The sequence below is a fragment of the Pseudonaja textilis genome, chromosome 4 (assembly GCF_049901715.1).
Source record: "Pseudonaja textilis isolate UNSWEBS1 chromosome 4, rPseTex1.2, whole genome shotgun sequence".
Classification (NCBI taxonomy): domain Eukaryota; kingdom Metazoa; phylum Chordata; class Lepidosauria; order Squamata; family Elapidae; genus Pseudonaja; species Pseudonaja textilis.
In genome coordinates this window covers 26603796-26620099 of record NC_141993.1, presented here as the reverse complement: position 1 = coordinate 26620099, position 16304 = coordinate 26603796, and the positions used below count along the sequence as shown (strand labels likewise).

Here is a 16304-nt window from a genome sequence, read left to right as displayed (position 1 = left end):
CATTAACCACAATCACTGTCTCAGCCAATATGCTAAACACAAACTAGATAAGACACAACTTTTTTCAATGTTGATAACCTTAAGATGCATGGACTTCAACTTCCATAATTCTGGGAATTGAAGTCCACACATCTTAAAAGTTACTAAGGTTTGAGAAATATTAAGAGAAAATTAAGAGAAAAACATTAAGAGAAAAACAATGCCGTTTGTGTTGGGAGCAACCAGCTGTAAAATGAGCCAGATTCCTTCCGATGAAAAGCACTTTTGGCCTGAAATAGGAAGATGACCCATAAAATTCCAAGCCAGTGGTAAGAAACATGTATGTCATCTCCTAAAGAAAGACAAAAATTCAGTCAGCCTCATGACTTCATTAAGCTTTGCATGGCATGCCAAGGGATGTACTGAGAGTCAGGTGTATTTGTATGTGTGTGTGTGTGTGTGTGTGTGTGGAGGGGTTATGACTAAAAGAAAAGAAAACACACCTTTGTACCCTCCAAATAGCAATGCTGAAAAACCCCTCTCCAATAGAAGAGAATTAGCTGTAACTCTGGGGTTCTTGAGGTTCTCTGACCTGGGTTGTTTACCTGCAGACATTTCATTACCAAACTAGGTAAGAAAATCAGTGCAAGTGAGTATAGGTTTTGCTCTGTGTTTATATACAGAAGCTTACTCCCCCATCTCTCCCCAGGCCAAGGAATCTGCAGGAACCACTTTGTATTGTGCCAGAGCTAGAAGTGGGTATTTAGGCAGACCTCTCTGAGAGCAACTGGGTTCCCACCACACCCTGAGTCCCACACCAGCCACCTTTAGGCCAACATGTTGTGTAAATCTCATCCCGTTCAGTATGGCTAGTTGAATGAACTAGAAAATTGGGTAGAGTATATTGACCTGCCTAGCAAACTTCATCTTAATGAACAGTTTGAAGTTCTGCTGAATTCTGGTACAGGAATTTCCAAGTTGACATATAACTTTTAATTCCAAAGAATTTGACTGGACCAACAGCATGTATTTCCTGACCTGAAGACCCTTCCGTTGTACAGGACTACAACATATCTAGCCTGCTAAAATATAGAAGCCTGGTATATGAGGTAGAGTTTTCTGTCTCTCTTTGCTGCCATCCAGTGGTCATTTGGGTTTTTACAGCCCACTTCTGATAGGCCAAAGCTCTGTCCCACCAAATGAGAAGGCTGCAATTTAGGAAGATTGGAAAAGAGGAAACTGTGACTCCTGGGTATGTATTAAAGTATCAAGCCATCTTTGCTGGATGTATTATTGCCTGCTAGGTGAGCAAACAACTCTGGATGAATTCAGGGATTAAAACCAAATTTTGAGGTTAAATTTCCGGTAAAAGAGAGACAGACATACAGACTGGTTTTGTAAGACACAATAACTGTGGTCAAACCCATATATTCACAGGGCAGTTAAAAACCTAACTGCCCAGAATCATTGAGAGTTATGTGGCATAACTTATATGTTATCATCTTTTAGAAGACGCATTAGCACATGCTTAATTGATGTTAACTTGCCTATAGATATTCCAGTGGTTTAGGATGGTGGATAAATATGGTTTATTAGACTAGAGTTCAGCATACCTAGGGAGTGGGTTAATATAGGAAACAAATTAAGCTTTTCGTGTGAATGCAACTACTGAGCAGAATTGTGTTCAATTGTATTTTAGCTTGTGAAAATCCAACCTTGTGCTTAGTTTAGTGAAAACTTATAAATTTGGATTGGGTGAACCATGATTGATTTAACCACAATAATTGGGTTGTGTGAAAGAAGACTCCAGAGGTTTAAATATAGGCTTACCATAAAGTTACTCTATTGTCCTTCAACCTTTGCTTCCAACTTATCAAATTGGCCTTCCCAACTTGGGTGCCATTTGGATTTGTTTAGGAACAGTTGCCATAATCCTGCTTTGTAAACTGTGGACCGTTCAACGGGTCTAAATAGAGATGATTGCCCTAGTAAAATGCATTCCAGAGAAAACCCTTCACTTGTAGAGCTTAACGCATCTGACATGTGTCCGGAGCATCCCTAAATCTTGCAGAGACCCTTACAGCTCCCAAGTTTAGGAGATATTTTAGGAGAAGTTTAGGAGATGGTTTAGGAGATGGGGGTTTAAGTAAATCGGTGGAGAGAATTGCAGAACCAACCATGTTCCTTTGGATTTTCAAGCCTCTCCCTGGGCTGTATTGGTGGGGACGGACGGGGGTGGGGAAGAAATAGGAAGAAAGGGACCTCTTTTATTTTTGCAAGCAATCAAAACCACTCCAGGAGTCTTTCAGGAGAAGAAGAATCGGGGAAACTCGTGGGCAGGGCTCTTAATTTTTTCCTTCCCTACTTTTCAAAACTATAGAAGACCCCCCTCCAAAGAGGTTTTTGTCTGTATGGGTTATTGTTTATCGATATTTACTGTATTAAAAATGGAAACTGACGCATTGCCTGCTGCTACCTTTTCTCAAGATTGTAATACTGTATTATTTGGCAACACAGGCTGGCAAATATTTTGGTTTCGCCGCCCCCTGAGAGGGTCCATGGGGACTTTCTCCAAGAATCCTAGGAATAATACATTTTAAGGCAGGGCTCTCCAACCTTGGCGACTTTAAGCCTGGCGGACTTGCTGGCTGGGGAATTCTGGGAGTTGAAGTCCTCCAGGCTTAAAGTCGCCAAGGTTGCAGAGCCCTGCTTTAAGGAACCCTGCCGTGCCGTGCATCCCATCGCACCCAACCCGGCGTTCCCTGCGGAGCCGCCGCCGTCGTTCCGTCGTGGATTGACGCCGCGGGACAGAAGAAACTCCAGGGGGTGGGCGTGGCCTGTGGGCGCGGCCAGCTCCCTCGCCGGCCTCCTCATTGGTTGGACTCGAGGCCCGGGGCAGGAAGCGGCGCTGCCCAGCGGAGCTCCCAGATTGAGACTTGTCTTGCGGGAGGCGGTTCGCCCTGCTTCGCGGGTGGGGTGGGGGAAAAAAAAAAAAAGGCAGCGGCGGGTCCCGGGGCAGAGAAAGACGGGCGGGGGCGGCAAGGCGGCTCCTGCCTCTCTGCCCGGACCAGCCATGCAATACCAGCCGTCGGGCTCTGCTTCTCTGCCCGCTTTGTACGCGCCCACCCCGATGCTGCAGCCGGTGCACCCCACGCCCTTTTACATCGAAGACATCCTGGGCAGGGGTGTGCCGGGCCCGCCGCCTCCCCCGACTTTGCCGTCGCCCAATTCCTCCTTCACCAGCCTGGTGGCTTCTTACCGGACTCCCATCTACGAGCCGACGCCGATCCACCCGGCCTTCTCCCACCCGCTGGCTGCGGCCACCTACGGGAGCGGGCCCTACGGCCCTGCGGCCGGGCCGCCGCTCTACCCGTTTCCCCGCGCTGTCGGCGATTACCCGCACACGCTCCTCCGACACGATCCCCTGGGTAAGTCTCGCGTCCCGGGGAACAGGAGTGGGGTGGGGTGGGGTGGGTAACCGCAGCCGCCTGGCCTGCTCCGGGATTAGGGGGAAAATTGGAGCACCGCTCCCACTCCACAAACTTTGGCAGGATCCTCCCACCGGCTCGCCACTGGAGAGATCTCCGCTTGGGAATCGGAGCCGATTTATGGGGCGATTCGCGGAGGGTCTTTTAAGGCTTTTCTAAAGGGGGCCGCAGAAGAAGTCCTCGGGTATAGAGTTTTGCTGTGCTCTGAGCAGGAGAAAGCAGCAACCCACCAGCCTGTGCCAAACTCCGGAGGAGCCCCATCGGCTCCAACGCTTTATCACTTTTTATCGTCCGTATAGGCTGTAATTCCGGACCAATATATCGTGGGGTGGTGGTGGTGGTGGTGGTGTCGACTAATGGGGCATCGCGACTCGCGATTTGCGAGGTCGTCTGAAAGGGGTGCCAACAGTGGTGGAGGGGAGGGGGAGCAGCGGACGGGAATGACCCTCCTTACGGAAACCTGACTTCCAACAAGAGTCCGGTTGGTTGCTGCCATACTGGGAAATTAATCGTGTGCCAGGCTCTGCAGAGATCGCCTTGGCGTTGGCTTGCCCGTGGCTTCAACCGAGGGGATACTGCTGCGATCTCTGAAGCTGGAGAACTGCAGACCAAAACACGCAGCGAGACTTTTCAGGAGGTCTGAAAGCGGGTTGTCTCGGACTGGGTTTCCTTCCCAGCCCTCCCTTTCTTCCGACGGCTTTCCTTAGAAGTCGGCTTAGTTGAGTGAGTGAATGAGTTGCCGCCGCGCAACTTTCCCTATCTGGCTTTCCTCGGAAGCCAGCGTCATTGTGACGATCAATGAAGCTGCGCGCAAAGGTGGAAGGGGGACTCGGGCTCGGCTGTGAGTTGTCGGAGCGGTGGAGAAGAACCGCTACACACGTTGATCTTCAGGGACCTGTGTTCGTATAATTCATTTCCACCCGGTATTCCCCCCACCCCCCACATTAGAATGCAATAATGGGGAACCCCTGGACACATCGAAAATGTTCCCAGGGGTGCATTTGATCACTGTTCGTACCTCCAGCAGCAGCAGCTAAAAACAGCCATCAATCAGATCGCTTAGTGACGACATTTATCTTGCACAGGTTTACTAGGAAGGATATGGGGGGGGGGCAAATCATAGCTATAGCCCCCCCCCTCTATATCTCAACCCCGTTCTTTGAAAAATTAATCGCCTGGCTTTGAAAGGGTGTGTGTTTGTGTGTTTCCACCGTCTTTCCGCCGTTTCCTAACGGCCCATTAAACTATAGGATATTCCTATTTTAGTCTACTTTGGTACAGGATTCAAACTTAGTTTAAGCGGAGAAATCAGTGGGTCGGGCAAGATCAGAAACTTGGCTTAATCGAGAAAGAGGCGTGCTTCTATTATTCGCGGATAAGCGTCTTGTGCGAATTGGTAATGCTATTCAGGGAAAACACGGTGGCTGATGCACTGGGACTACAATGCCCGTGCCTCTTAGGATTCCTAGAAATGGGGACCCCAGAACAATTGGAAAAGCCCAATCCGGGTCGCCACGGATCGCCGGAGTTATCTTTCGGTCCCTCACCCCGGCCCGGCTCGACCTCGCGTCTTTGGGAATCGCCGGCTTGGCGCAGGGAGTTGGTTCGTGCCGTCTGAGCGAGGTTGGCTGACCCCTTTCCGTTCATACAGGATATCTTGAGCTCTTGATAGGAGCAAATCTGGTTTCAGAAGCTGTAAAGTATTTTCCTGGACGCCCGGAGCTGGCTCGTCTCCGGGAGCCGTGCACGCTGCTGATTATTTTATCGACATCCTCAATACAGACACATTCAGGAAACACTCGGCTTCTGATAGCCCGGATCCGTTTTTCTGATATTGTTCATTTCCTCTGTGTGGGATGGAGCTTTATGACAGCTAAAATAACTCCTTGCTTCCTTTCAAGAAAAGAAAAAAGGCTGTTTGCACCGAAATTGCTGAATGCTTGACGCAAACAACAATGCTGCGTTTTCAAAGGCGTGGAGACAGACAGAAACCCAAAACCGAAGCGGGGTGGGGGTTGGAGGCGAGGGGGGAGACAGACTCTTTGAAACGTGCCCGCTCGGCCGACCGCGGGATCCCGGACCTGCGTAGTCAGTTCCACCCACTCCAGGGAGACTTCCAAGAGGTGCCGGATTGTCGTCTGCTTCTTGCGGCCGCCTCAGTGTCCTTCCCCCCGCCCGGAACATCTCAAGAGCTTCAGGCCTTCAAGAAATGGGGAACGCCTCAAAGGCTAGCAAGATGGGGGCGGGGGGCGGGGCGGGGGAGGCTGAAAGTACTACAAAGGATCTTGGCTTCCTGGCTTGTTTTGGTGCTGGGTTCGAGTCGTCAACGGCAACCCACCGTCCAGACTCCTCAGCCTAGGAGGAATAATAAGTGCCACTTATAAGTGGAAGGGCGGAATTGAAACTGCCCGTGCCCACTGAAAAAGAGCGGCCTTTGGGAACTGGAAGGCTGTTCACGAGGCACACAGATTAGGCAACCGCATTTAGCCCAGCATCTTGGGTAACCCAGATGGGGCGATCGATTAATTCAGGGCATCCTGGAAACCGCCACATGGTGTTGAGTGAATGGAGGTCAAGTTAAGCAGAAGTGGGATTTATTTCCAGGGAATCTTCAATCTCCGAAGACGTCTCTGCCTCGGGATTTTTTTTCTTTTTTCTGGAGTTGTTTCCTGATCGTTCTCCCTTGCAGATTTAGTTTGAGAATAGTAAAACAGATCTCCGTTTCCCTAAAAAAGGCAGAAGTTCTCTTCAGAATTAAACCCCACGTAGGCAATATAAGGGGACCACCATTTCACATTCAGAAAATATGTGAATTCCCTAGAAGTGTGGGATTCTGGCTCACCTCAAGGCTTTCCTGGCATGAGAACCCAAGTCAGCATCTTTTCTTTCCCAACCGTCCCCAGATTGAAACAGAGGCTGAATATCAGGGATTTGCTCTCAGAGGCCGCTCACTTTCACACACCGGTATTTTAGTTATGTCTAAAGATAAATAAAGCAGCAAAGCAGGTCCATACATTTTAATGGGATTTTGTCCTTAAGTGTGTTTGAGTCGAAGGTTAAAGTTTTTCAGTTTGCTCCCTTTTGTCCATTTTGTGTAGTTGAGTTTTGTGTAGCTGAGGAGGTTTGAGAACTTGGTTTGTTCTGGGCAGAGATAATTTAACCAAGTTTCGTGGCATATCCATATGGCTTTTCTGGAGAAGACATTATATGAATTATATCTGATTACACACTTATTTCTTTTTCTGAACCAATTTACGTCCACAAAAACAAATGATATAACTTAAGTATTTGCAAATATAAACATGTGTCTGAATGTGTGTATTCTGCTTTTTCATTAGTAATTCCACTCATTGATTTATGATTATAGAAATTATCTCTAAAAAGACTGGATATTCTTTGGATACTGAGTATTCTGCAACAAATAGTATTACTTTGTTTGGTTTTTTATTGCTTTGTTGATTTACCTCCTGGATTACATTATTTTGAAGTAAATCTCCCTTCTTTTAAACCAGAAAACAAGAGGGCTAATCGAATTCGGTTTTATTTGCAACCATAAGGTTTTCAGTAAAGGACACACACTATAATTGTGGTGGTTTAACCTGGCATTCAACTCGAGCCCGAGGAAAATCTCACAAATTCAAAAATAGATGTAAACTGCTGAATAAATTGTGTAACTTTTTGAAGCGACATTTACAGAAATTTTAAGAGAATCGCTGAGGTCTCCACAACATTTTGATACAAAAACCAGTTGCTAGAGAAAAAGGCAAAGGGGCCGGTCCTATGCCTGTCTCTTTGAGGCAACCAGAAAAGTGGGAAGAGAGGGATTGCTGTCTTAAGAGATGGAAAGCAGGAACCAGTTGGATATTCCTGGCGAAGTAGCTGTTTCTGTTAGGAAATTAGGCAGTAAAAAGAGCAACAGTGACGTGGCCGCGCACTTTTATGTTCACTAGGTAAGGTCATCCACTGTCCACAGGCCCCTAAACTGGATAATTTATAAGATTACTCTTATAAATCGCATTGTGGTGAAGCTCTGCGCCAATTCCAGGGGGGGAAGGAACCTTGCCTCTTCGATCCCATTTGTCAGTATAATTTTAAAAGGACAAAGAAAATATTTTGTTTTTTACTTACATATATTGTAGTGGGGCAGTGGGGGGGGGGTTGTTAAATAATTTTCAAATTAAAATTCGTTTATTTGGCTAGCGGGACCAAATAAAATTAGGGAGGCGGTTGTGGATTCTCCTCTCCCTTTTTATATATAAAGTTTAAACGGCGTAGCTGATCCTCGGTTTTGAATGGCTCCACTTCACTTTACAACAGTGTGTCTCTGAATTGGTGATTTGGATGGCTTGAATCGAGAGCCTGAGGTGGTCAGGTAGGAGGTAAAACCCCCTTGGGGTCGTTCGTTTAAAAAGGACCCTCTGGACAACAGCCGCCAAAGCTTTCGACCATTACACAGAATCTACCTCGGCAGGTTCCAGATCGCTTTCTCCCTCTTGGTGGCTGAGATCGTGAAAGAAAACAGGATCCAGCCCCCACCTCCCCCTTCGCAAACCCACCTGCTGGTTGACAGAACAAGACCTTAGGCATAAGGAGAAAGGCTTCTAGAAGCCTGTTAGCCGAGAGCCATTATTTATTTTTTATTTATTTTATTTTATTTTGTCAAGCGATTATAAGATAACAGGTATAAGTATAAACATAGTTATGAATACATGAAATGGATACACATAAGAAAAATAAAAAGAAACCTTCATGTTTAGGAGTAGTGTGCCTCCGAGGACAAAGAATGAGAATAACTTGGCAGAGGGCGATCAAGCAGGCGGGTCTGACCCAAGAGGATCAGGCGCGAGATCTGGATCTGGGCTCTTCTGCGCGGGGAGGAAGCGGGGGGGGCGCAATCTTTGCCTTCCAAGTCGGGGTTTGGGGCCGCCCGCATTCGAGCTGCAGGGAGGAAGGCTCGCCTTTTTCTTCTCCTTTTGATGCACCAACAGGAAACACATTGGCGGAAATGCTGCCCTCGCCTCCTACGGCCTGCTTCCAGGGTCCTCTGCCCGCCGGCGCACGTCAGAAGGCTGGCTCAAGAGAGAGCCGCGCCGACTGCGCCCTGCCGCCCACCCAAGATCAGGCAGGTCGGATCTTTCCCTCCAACAACGCGCTGTACGTTAAAGTCTAGTAGTCCGTCTGAATCGACAAACATGCCTCTTAACGGGTGGGCTTTGGACGGTAGGAACCCTGGCTAGTTGATGCTCACTTGCCAGCTTTCTGTGCTGCGGTTTTCGACCCCTTGGACGCAACTGATTTGCATTACAACTCCCACGAACCCTTTTCAAAGCTGCCTGATGGAAGCTGAAGCACGTGGAAGGAAGTAGGTTGGGGTACCCAATCTGTGAGTCTTTTCGGGATGCCCCCTCCTCCGCCAACCATGTTAAATAAGCACCCTGTGTGTCATCCTGTGTGATTTAGCTCTTGTGCAACCTTCACATCATACAGTTGGATTGAGTAAATTATGAGTAAAGTAATGGGGGATTGTGCTAATACAGGTAGCCCTCGATTTACAAGTTCATTTTAGTGACTGCTCAAAGTTATATTGTCACTGAAAAAGTGACTTACACTTTTTTCACTTACTATTGTTGCAGCATCCCCATGGTCACATGATGAAAAGTCAGATGCTTAGCAACTGGTTCATATTTATGACCACTGCAGCGTCCTAGGGTCATGGGATCAACTTTTGCGACCTTCTGACAAGCAAAGTCAATGGGAAATCCAGATTCACTTAACAACCCAACTTTACTTACTTAACAAATGCAATGATTTGCTTAACTCTGGCATGAAAAGTCATACAATGGAGCAAACTCACTTAACAAATGTTTCACTTAGCAACATAAATTTTGGGCTCCATTGTGTTCGTAACTCAAGGACTACTTGTAGGTGTTGCCAGAGTGGGGCTAGACATTCACAAAAAACACCTGTGTGGGTTAGGCCTTTAGCACCAGGACTATAGTTGGGCCCAAAGTGGCTTTTAGAAAGGGGGCTTCCAATTGTGAAGTTTGTTTCGACCAAAATATTGTAGGAATCCGACTGGGAAACAATCTAGGCGGCAACAAAAATAAGCAATTTTGCTTCCCACACATCTGTAATATTCAGGTCTCTGGCGTTAAGGACACCTATGGGCGTTTAAGGTACGTTAAGACTCTGCTGCACCAAGGAAATATACCCGTCTAAAAAGAAGCTAGAAATGAGAAATATTTGCTATCCGGGCTGTAAACGTCGGCGGAGCTCCGACCAGGCCTTTCTCAGCGTTCACGTGTTTCTTAGGACACACTTGTGGACCAGTGAGGACTTTAACGCCGTTTAAACGCTTTTGGGAAGAAAGGCTCCAAACGCAGAAGAGCGATCTAGATAGGGACGTCTCTTCGCTCCATGCTTTTCTCTCGGAGCGTGTAAAGAAGGAAACGCTGGGATCTTAGCCGCTCCCAAATTGCGCGGGAGGAGACCTTTCCAACCCTAAACGCTTTGCAGGAGTAACACGCGGAAGGCTGTCGCTTCCCCCGTTCCTGGGCCGGGGGGTTGGGGGGAGAGAACTGGGGCTGCCGCCTCGGTGATTGTCGGGTCTAAACATCAGTAGAATTACGAACAAGGGCTTCTTCTGAGTTTAACCAAGGGAAGGGTAAGTACTCCGTGTTGGAGAAAGCGGAGTAAGCCAGCGAGGAAAGCCGAGAAAGGGAGCTCGTCCCGCCCCTCCCTGGCGGTTCCTAACCCGCCCGGTTTGGTGTCTCTTGCAGGGAAGCCGCTGCTGTGGAGCCCCTTCATGCAGAGGCCGCTGCACAAGCGGAAAGGAGGCCAAGTGCGCTTTTCCAACGACCAAACCATCGAGCTGGAGAAGAAGTTCGAGACGCAGAAGTATCTCTCCCCGCCGGAACGGAAGCGCCTGGCGAAAGTGCTGCAGCTCAGCGAGAGGCAGGTGAGGAGGCCGCCAAAGGCTTTTCCCGCCAAAACTGAACCGGGGGGTGGGGGAGAGAAATGGAGGCTGGTGGAAGTTGCTGCAAAATACGCCTGTTCTGGTCGTTCATGAAATCCCGAAAAGCTTGAACCCTGAGGCAACGGCCTCCAAAGTGGGATCGTGCACCCGTTACAGAGCTGCCCAGTACAGGTAGTCCTCCACTTAACGGGTGCGACGGAGCCCAGAATTTATGTTGCTGAGTGAGAAATTTGTTAATGTGAGTTTTTGCCCCGTTTTATGACTTTTCTGGCCATTGTTTGTTAAGGGAATCACTGCTGGTGTTAACCATGGTTGTTAAGTGAATCTGGCTTCCCCATTGACTTTGCTGGTCGGAAGGTCGCAAAAGGGGATTGTGTGATCCTGGGACACTGTGTCATAAATGTGAGTGGTCAAGCAGCCAAACGTAAATCACGTGACCCTGGGGATGGTGCAGCGGTCATAAGTGTGAAAAATGGTCATAAGTCACTTTTTTCAGTGCCCTAGTAACTTTGAATGGTCACTAAATGAACTGCTTTAAGTCGAGGACTAACTGTACAATCTCCTGAGGTGTGGGGAAAAAAATGACAATATCTGATTATATTTTATTTAAAGCAGTGGGTTGTCAAACATTTGGGTTTCTGGGACCCGTATATTCTTATAAATTATTGCAGACCTCAAAGAGCATTGATTTATGTGTGTTACATCTATCAATATGTACCATATTAAAACAAAAAAATATTTGACTTTGCTGATCTTTGAAATGGGGTCCCCAGACTATACTTTGAGAACTGCAGATTTAATGCACATCTAAAGAAAGAAGTTAAGCTGTACAAATAATTTATATTAGGTACAATCAATACACCAAATGTAATTGATGTATGTGTATATGTTAGTATAGTAATATTTAATTTATAAATAAGCATACATATGTTGAGGTGCACGCTAGTTTTTTTTTTAACTGATAAGGTGTGAATCAGAAAAATGCGGAGAGGATCCACTATGGATTATATTCAACCCACAAGCTGTTAGTTTGAAAATTAAGTATCACAATAATTATTTCCAAATTCCACAAATCCTACCCACTGCATAAAAGCAAACTGATATGCTTTTATCATTTGGAACATAATTGTGCCCTCTCTGTGCAGGATCAATGCAATTAGATGTCATTATCATTCTGATAGGCTCTTTTTTTCTTGCTTGAGAAAGTCTCTTAATTTGGGAACAGAAAGGGGATGGGATAAGGAGACTTTAAGTGAATGTCATTGCTCTCAAATCTTCTGCCCTTTCAGGGGCTTGAAAAAACAAAACAAAAAAGTGGCTCTCCTTCTCAGCTTCTTAAATACTGTAGACATGTTTCACTTACAGGGAGAACTTCCTGTAGACAGGTTAATTCAGAAGTCACATTTCAATTACTCCGATACTATTAAAAATATCTAGTTTTTGAGTGGGCATTTACAGTATTGCAATGTCTGATGAGTATCCCAGGCAGATAAGCCTGTATTGGTTTGTAGTTTTTAGAGGGGTTTTTCCCTTATATTTTAAGTTTTTTTTCTCCCCCAATCAGGTTAAAACATGGTTTCAAAATCGGCGGGCAAAATGGAGACGCTTAAAGCAGGTAAGTGCAATGTTTCCTGCTCCTCAATCTTACTAGCTATTCCCAGATTCTTGTACTTGAGGTAGATCAGAATCATAGGGAGTGCTTAATTATTTCAGCTTGTTTAAGAGGATGAGTGGCATTCCAAAACATTACTTTTGAAAAGCTCCTGAATCACGGCACCATGTTTGCTTTTGCAAAAATTGTGGCATGTTTACCTACTGCTAGCAGTTTCCTGTGCTAAACGGTACATGCCCACTGTTCACATGCAGTTATTGAATCCTAATCAAAATAAATTCCCATGAACACATTACCTGGGTTCACACGTTACCCTAGGCCATGATGTCTTGTTTTAACCATGTATTGATAAGTGAATCATAGTTCACACAATGTGATAAGCTGAAAAATGTACTTTGCAATTAGAAGGGTTATTCATATATAGCATGGTTAATCAAAACTAAACCAAACACATTATACAATGTCAGTATGATTTCATTTTGGAATTCATACTTGAATTAAGATGCAGTTTCCTAACTTTGAAATTATCTGTCCAGTTGATTTCCCAAAGAGCAGAAGCAACCTACAATGTAATTTGTCTAATTTTGATGGATTACCTTTTACCCTTTTTTATCTTTTAACAATTCACCTTCTCTGTCATTATTTTCAAATACCAATTTAATTTACGGCGCTATAGATTTCTTAGTGTTTTCTCATACAAATATTAACAATCTAGTTCTGCTTAGATTTCTAAGATGAGCCAAGGTCAGGAAGATGTTGCTGACGTTGGTCAGCTGAACTTTTACCCTAATATCTAGCTACTATTTTTATTAAAGAGTGGAATGGTTCACTTATTTTTTTTATTTTATTAATTTATATGCCACCCATCTCACTATCAAGTGATTTTGGGTGGATTAAAATCTCATAAATTACAGGGTAACAAATTGGAATGTTAACAAAATAGAGGATTAAAAGTTAAAACATTAAAATTAACAAGGAACCAAATAAAAAGGATTCATATATAAATCGGATGGAGGTAAGATATTCTCCTAATCTGTTAAGTGCCTCCAGAATGGGACTGTCCTAAACCAGTTGGCAGAATTAGGTTTTCAGAAAATTAGATTTCCATAGTGTCCAAAGGAAGCTTGAAATGACCAATATTTTCCAAACTAGTGGTTTTTCTCACCAAATAGTCTTGATTCCGTGACCTCTGTGTTTGTTTTCAGGAGACCCCTCAACCCAACAAAAAAGAGTCAGAAAGTGGAGACAGTCTTCAGACTTCCAAACAAGAAAATTGCTTAAATCCCGAGATGGATAAGGGAGCTTCTCCACGTAGGTCACAATATACCCCTTCACCTGTCTCCCAAGAAGAGTTGGATTCGGACATCTCAGATGATTCAGATCAAGAGGTGGACATTGAGGGAGACAAAGGTTATTTCAACGGTCCCCGTCTGTAGCACTTGAAGATGGACTTTCCCTCTATTGGCACTTTAAGAGGAACTGGCTTGACAAAAACAATCAGTGCTATAAAAAAGGGGTTTTCTCTTCTCTTTCAGTTGGATGGAGAAAGAGGGAAGGAATAACAAACTTTGTAAATAATTGTCATTGAGTTTGTCGAGACAATCCATTTGATAAAGGAGTAGATCCTTTCATGACTGGAAGGGAATCCTATATTTGTGTTCCTCTATTTGTACTGGGATTGATTTTTTTATCCTACCCAGAATGCTGCATTCTCCTCCATAAATTTAAACATGAAGATCCTTAGACCACAGGAGGAAAAAAAGAACAATCACAACAGGGAACAACATGAAAAAGGAATTTTCTGATGTTGCAAGGAAAATTTTAGTTCTTGGGATGCATCTTTTTGCAGAGATGTCACAAATGTAATAGTATGCAGAATGGAACCAGACTTTTGTCATGGGAATATCCTTCATGAAAGTACATATTCCATTAAAATAACCTTCCCTGAGGTATGGAAAATAATGTATGAGACATTTATTAAATGTGTAGCAAGGTCTTAATATAAATAGTAGGAGAAGGAAAGGGGTCTTTATTTTGGGTTGATTTGAAATATGAATGGTCTAAGGAACTTGGTATTGGCCTACACTAGCCATGCTTACTATCCATGGTTGGAAGGGAGAAACTATGGTTATATGTTCACATACCATGCTTAGTCATAATATTGATTTTTGGTTTGTAGATACTAGTTTGTGTTCTGTTTTTTAATTCAACTACTGTAGCTTATTCAAGAACCCATGCCTAAAACCATGCCTTTGAATGAATTATGCATCCAGATTGTGTGAAATGATTCTACCTGTGTACAGTATCCTAGAACAAGGAAGAATCCCAAGAAGGCCTTATTCACTAAGATGTTATGTAGTTTGTTTTCTTTTAGCTTAGTGTAATCTCTAAGTCATGCTATAATGTGGTGTATGATGTAGATCATTAGAGCATGTTCAAAACCCTGGCTGGGTTCCCATTCTTTGTGGCTTAGAATCTTACATCGACACAGCCAGTGTGGTTTATATAGCAGAGTTTGCTTGTATGATTTCAGTAAACAATGGCTAAAGAATACCAAAGACCAACAGATGAGAATGAAGAAGCTTCTTGAATGAGAAGTGAAACATTTTAAAAGAAAAACGAAGTCCGGTTGCCTTTTGAAAAAGCACCTTTGGAACAACCATGATCTGGATGATTGAGAATCTCCATATACTGTACCAGAGACTAATAGACACTAACTTTGCTTTTTTCAAACTGTTACCCTCCAGATGTGTTGGGCTATAGCTTTATCTGTTCCCAAACCACTTCTGTAGCCCAATACATCTGAATGGGCACCAGATTAATGAGGGCTGCAGAGGACAGCACGGGGGAAATATTACTGTGCATCTCTGGCAGCCTTTGTCTTTACAACTAACACTATTACATGTAAATATAAGCCCCATTAATTCAGTGGGATTTATGTCCCAAATGTATATAAAATTGAATATTATTTTTAAAAATATTCAGTATATCATTTATTTTAATACTTTTTAAAAATGTTATATGTATGAGTATATATATGCATATGTATGCTCTTAAAGATGGGGACTAAAACAAAACTAATGGATTTGGTTACTTGCTCTTTATGTTCTGCTAACTACTTTTATACAAGGATCTGTTATGTTTAAGTAAAGCTTGCCTGCACATTACGTTCCGAGAGTCCAGAGAAGCCATGTACTTATCAGGCTAAGAAACGCCTACATAAAAACTTTAATGAGATTGTCTTTCTAAATGTGATAGTCTATTGCCTTTCTTCTGCATCTATTTGCTCTGCATTTTAAACAGCCTGGCTAAAAAAAACCAAGGCATCCTCAGTTTGATCTTCATCTTGCTAACTGCACCCATGAAGGTTCCTAGGTAATGTTACTGAAATAGTTAGACTCTCCCTTCTTCTGGAATGATTTTTCAATTTCTGCCCAATAGGGATGGATTTCCAAGTAGGCCGCAAGCAAAATCCTTACCCAGTTGAAGATTATGAAACTATTATGAGATGCTGAAGAGAAATTTTCAGGAAATGAATTTAGGGTTTGTCGTATACCAAGTGATGCTGCTAAGCCATGAAACATGATCTACAGTATACAGTGATTATGTATACAGTGATACAGTATACAGTAATTATGCAGATGAATTCTGGCATCTTGAATTGAGGGGACTGCAAAATGATTGCATATGGCCCTGGAACCGGAGTTTGCTGACTTAGTGAGATGTGTGAAACACAGTTTGTAAAGCATGTTTCTATCGCCAAGAAAAACCTGCATCCTGGAAGTGGCCACCCCATGGTTCACTCCATATGGGGGCCTAACACTCTTTGTAGCCTCCCAATGTCTTGAGATTGCCCTGCTGAAATATGATGGCAGATTGGAGTTTTCAGTGGTACAATTTTTCCTTCTCCAAAATACAGGATGAGTAGGAAGCAAACTTGTTAAAAAGTTCCAATCTATTAAACATTCTGAAATTGTGCTCTAAAATTAAATTATTTTGCTGCCAAATTTGGGTGACATAGTTTTGAGGAAGTGAGGGTAGCAGAAGCTAGAAAGAAGATTTCTAGAGGCAGTTTGGTCTAGTGGTTAAGATACAGTACCAGGTTAGAAAGAAAGCCAGCATGGATATGCTTGTTGCCTTGAGTTGTTTGTAAAAATAATAAAGGCAGGATATAAATAAATGAATTAAAACAATAGAACTAAGAATACATTGGCTTCTAGAGGCTGCCGTTCCTATCCTTATTGCCCCC

The 16304-nt window shown here is 44.1% G+C and overlaps 1 protein-coding gene across 1 annotated transcript; it reads left to right on the top strand.

The window, feature by feature from the left end:
• Positions 1-2905: 2905 nt before the first annotated feature.
• On the top strand, positions 2906-15305 carry HHEX (hematopoietically expressed homeobox). Its single transcript, XM_026710573.2, has 4 exons — positions 2906-3407; positions 10247-10425; positions 12008-12058; positions 13261-15305. The coding sequence occupies exons 1-4, from the start codon at positions 3053-3055 to the stop codon at positions 13489-13491; spliced, it is 816 nt and encodes a 271-aa protein (XP_026566358.1). The 5' UTR covers positions 2906-3052; the 3' UTR covers positions 13492-15305.
• Positions 15306-16304: the final 999 nt, after the last annotated feature.

What these genes read in the sequence shown, in the direction of transcription:
- HHEX (XM_026710573.2), top strand. Translation starts at nt 3,053, where the DNA reads ATGCAATACCAGCCGTCGGGCTCTGCTTCTCTGCCCGCTTTGTACGCG. An exon ending in CCTCCGACACGATCCCCTGG is followed by an intron (nt 3,408 to 10,246) that starts GTAAGTCTCGCG and finishes TGTCTCTTGCAG; the next exon opens with GGAAGCCGCTGCTGTGGAGC. An exon ending in TGCAGCTCAGCGAGAGGCAG is followed by an intron (nt 10,426 to 12,007) that starts GTGAGGAGGCCG and finishes TCCCCCAATCAG; the next exon opens with GTTAAAACATGGTTTCAAAA.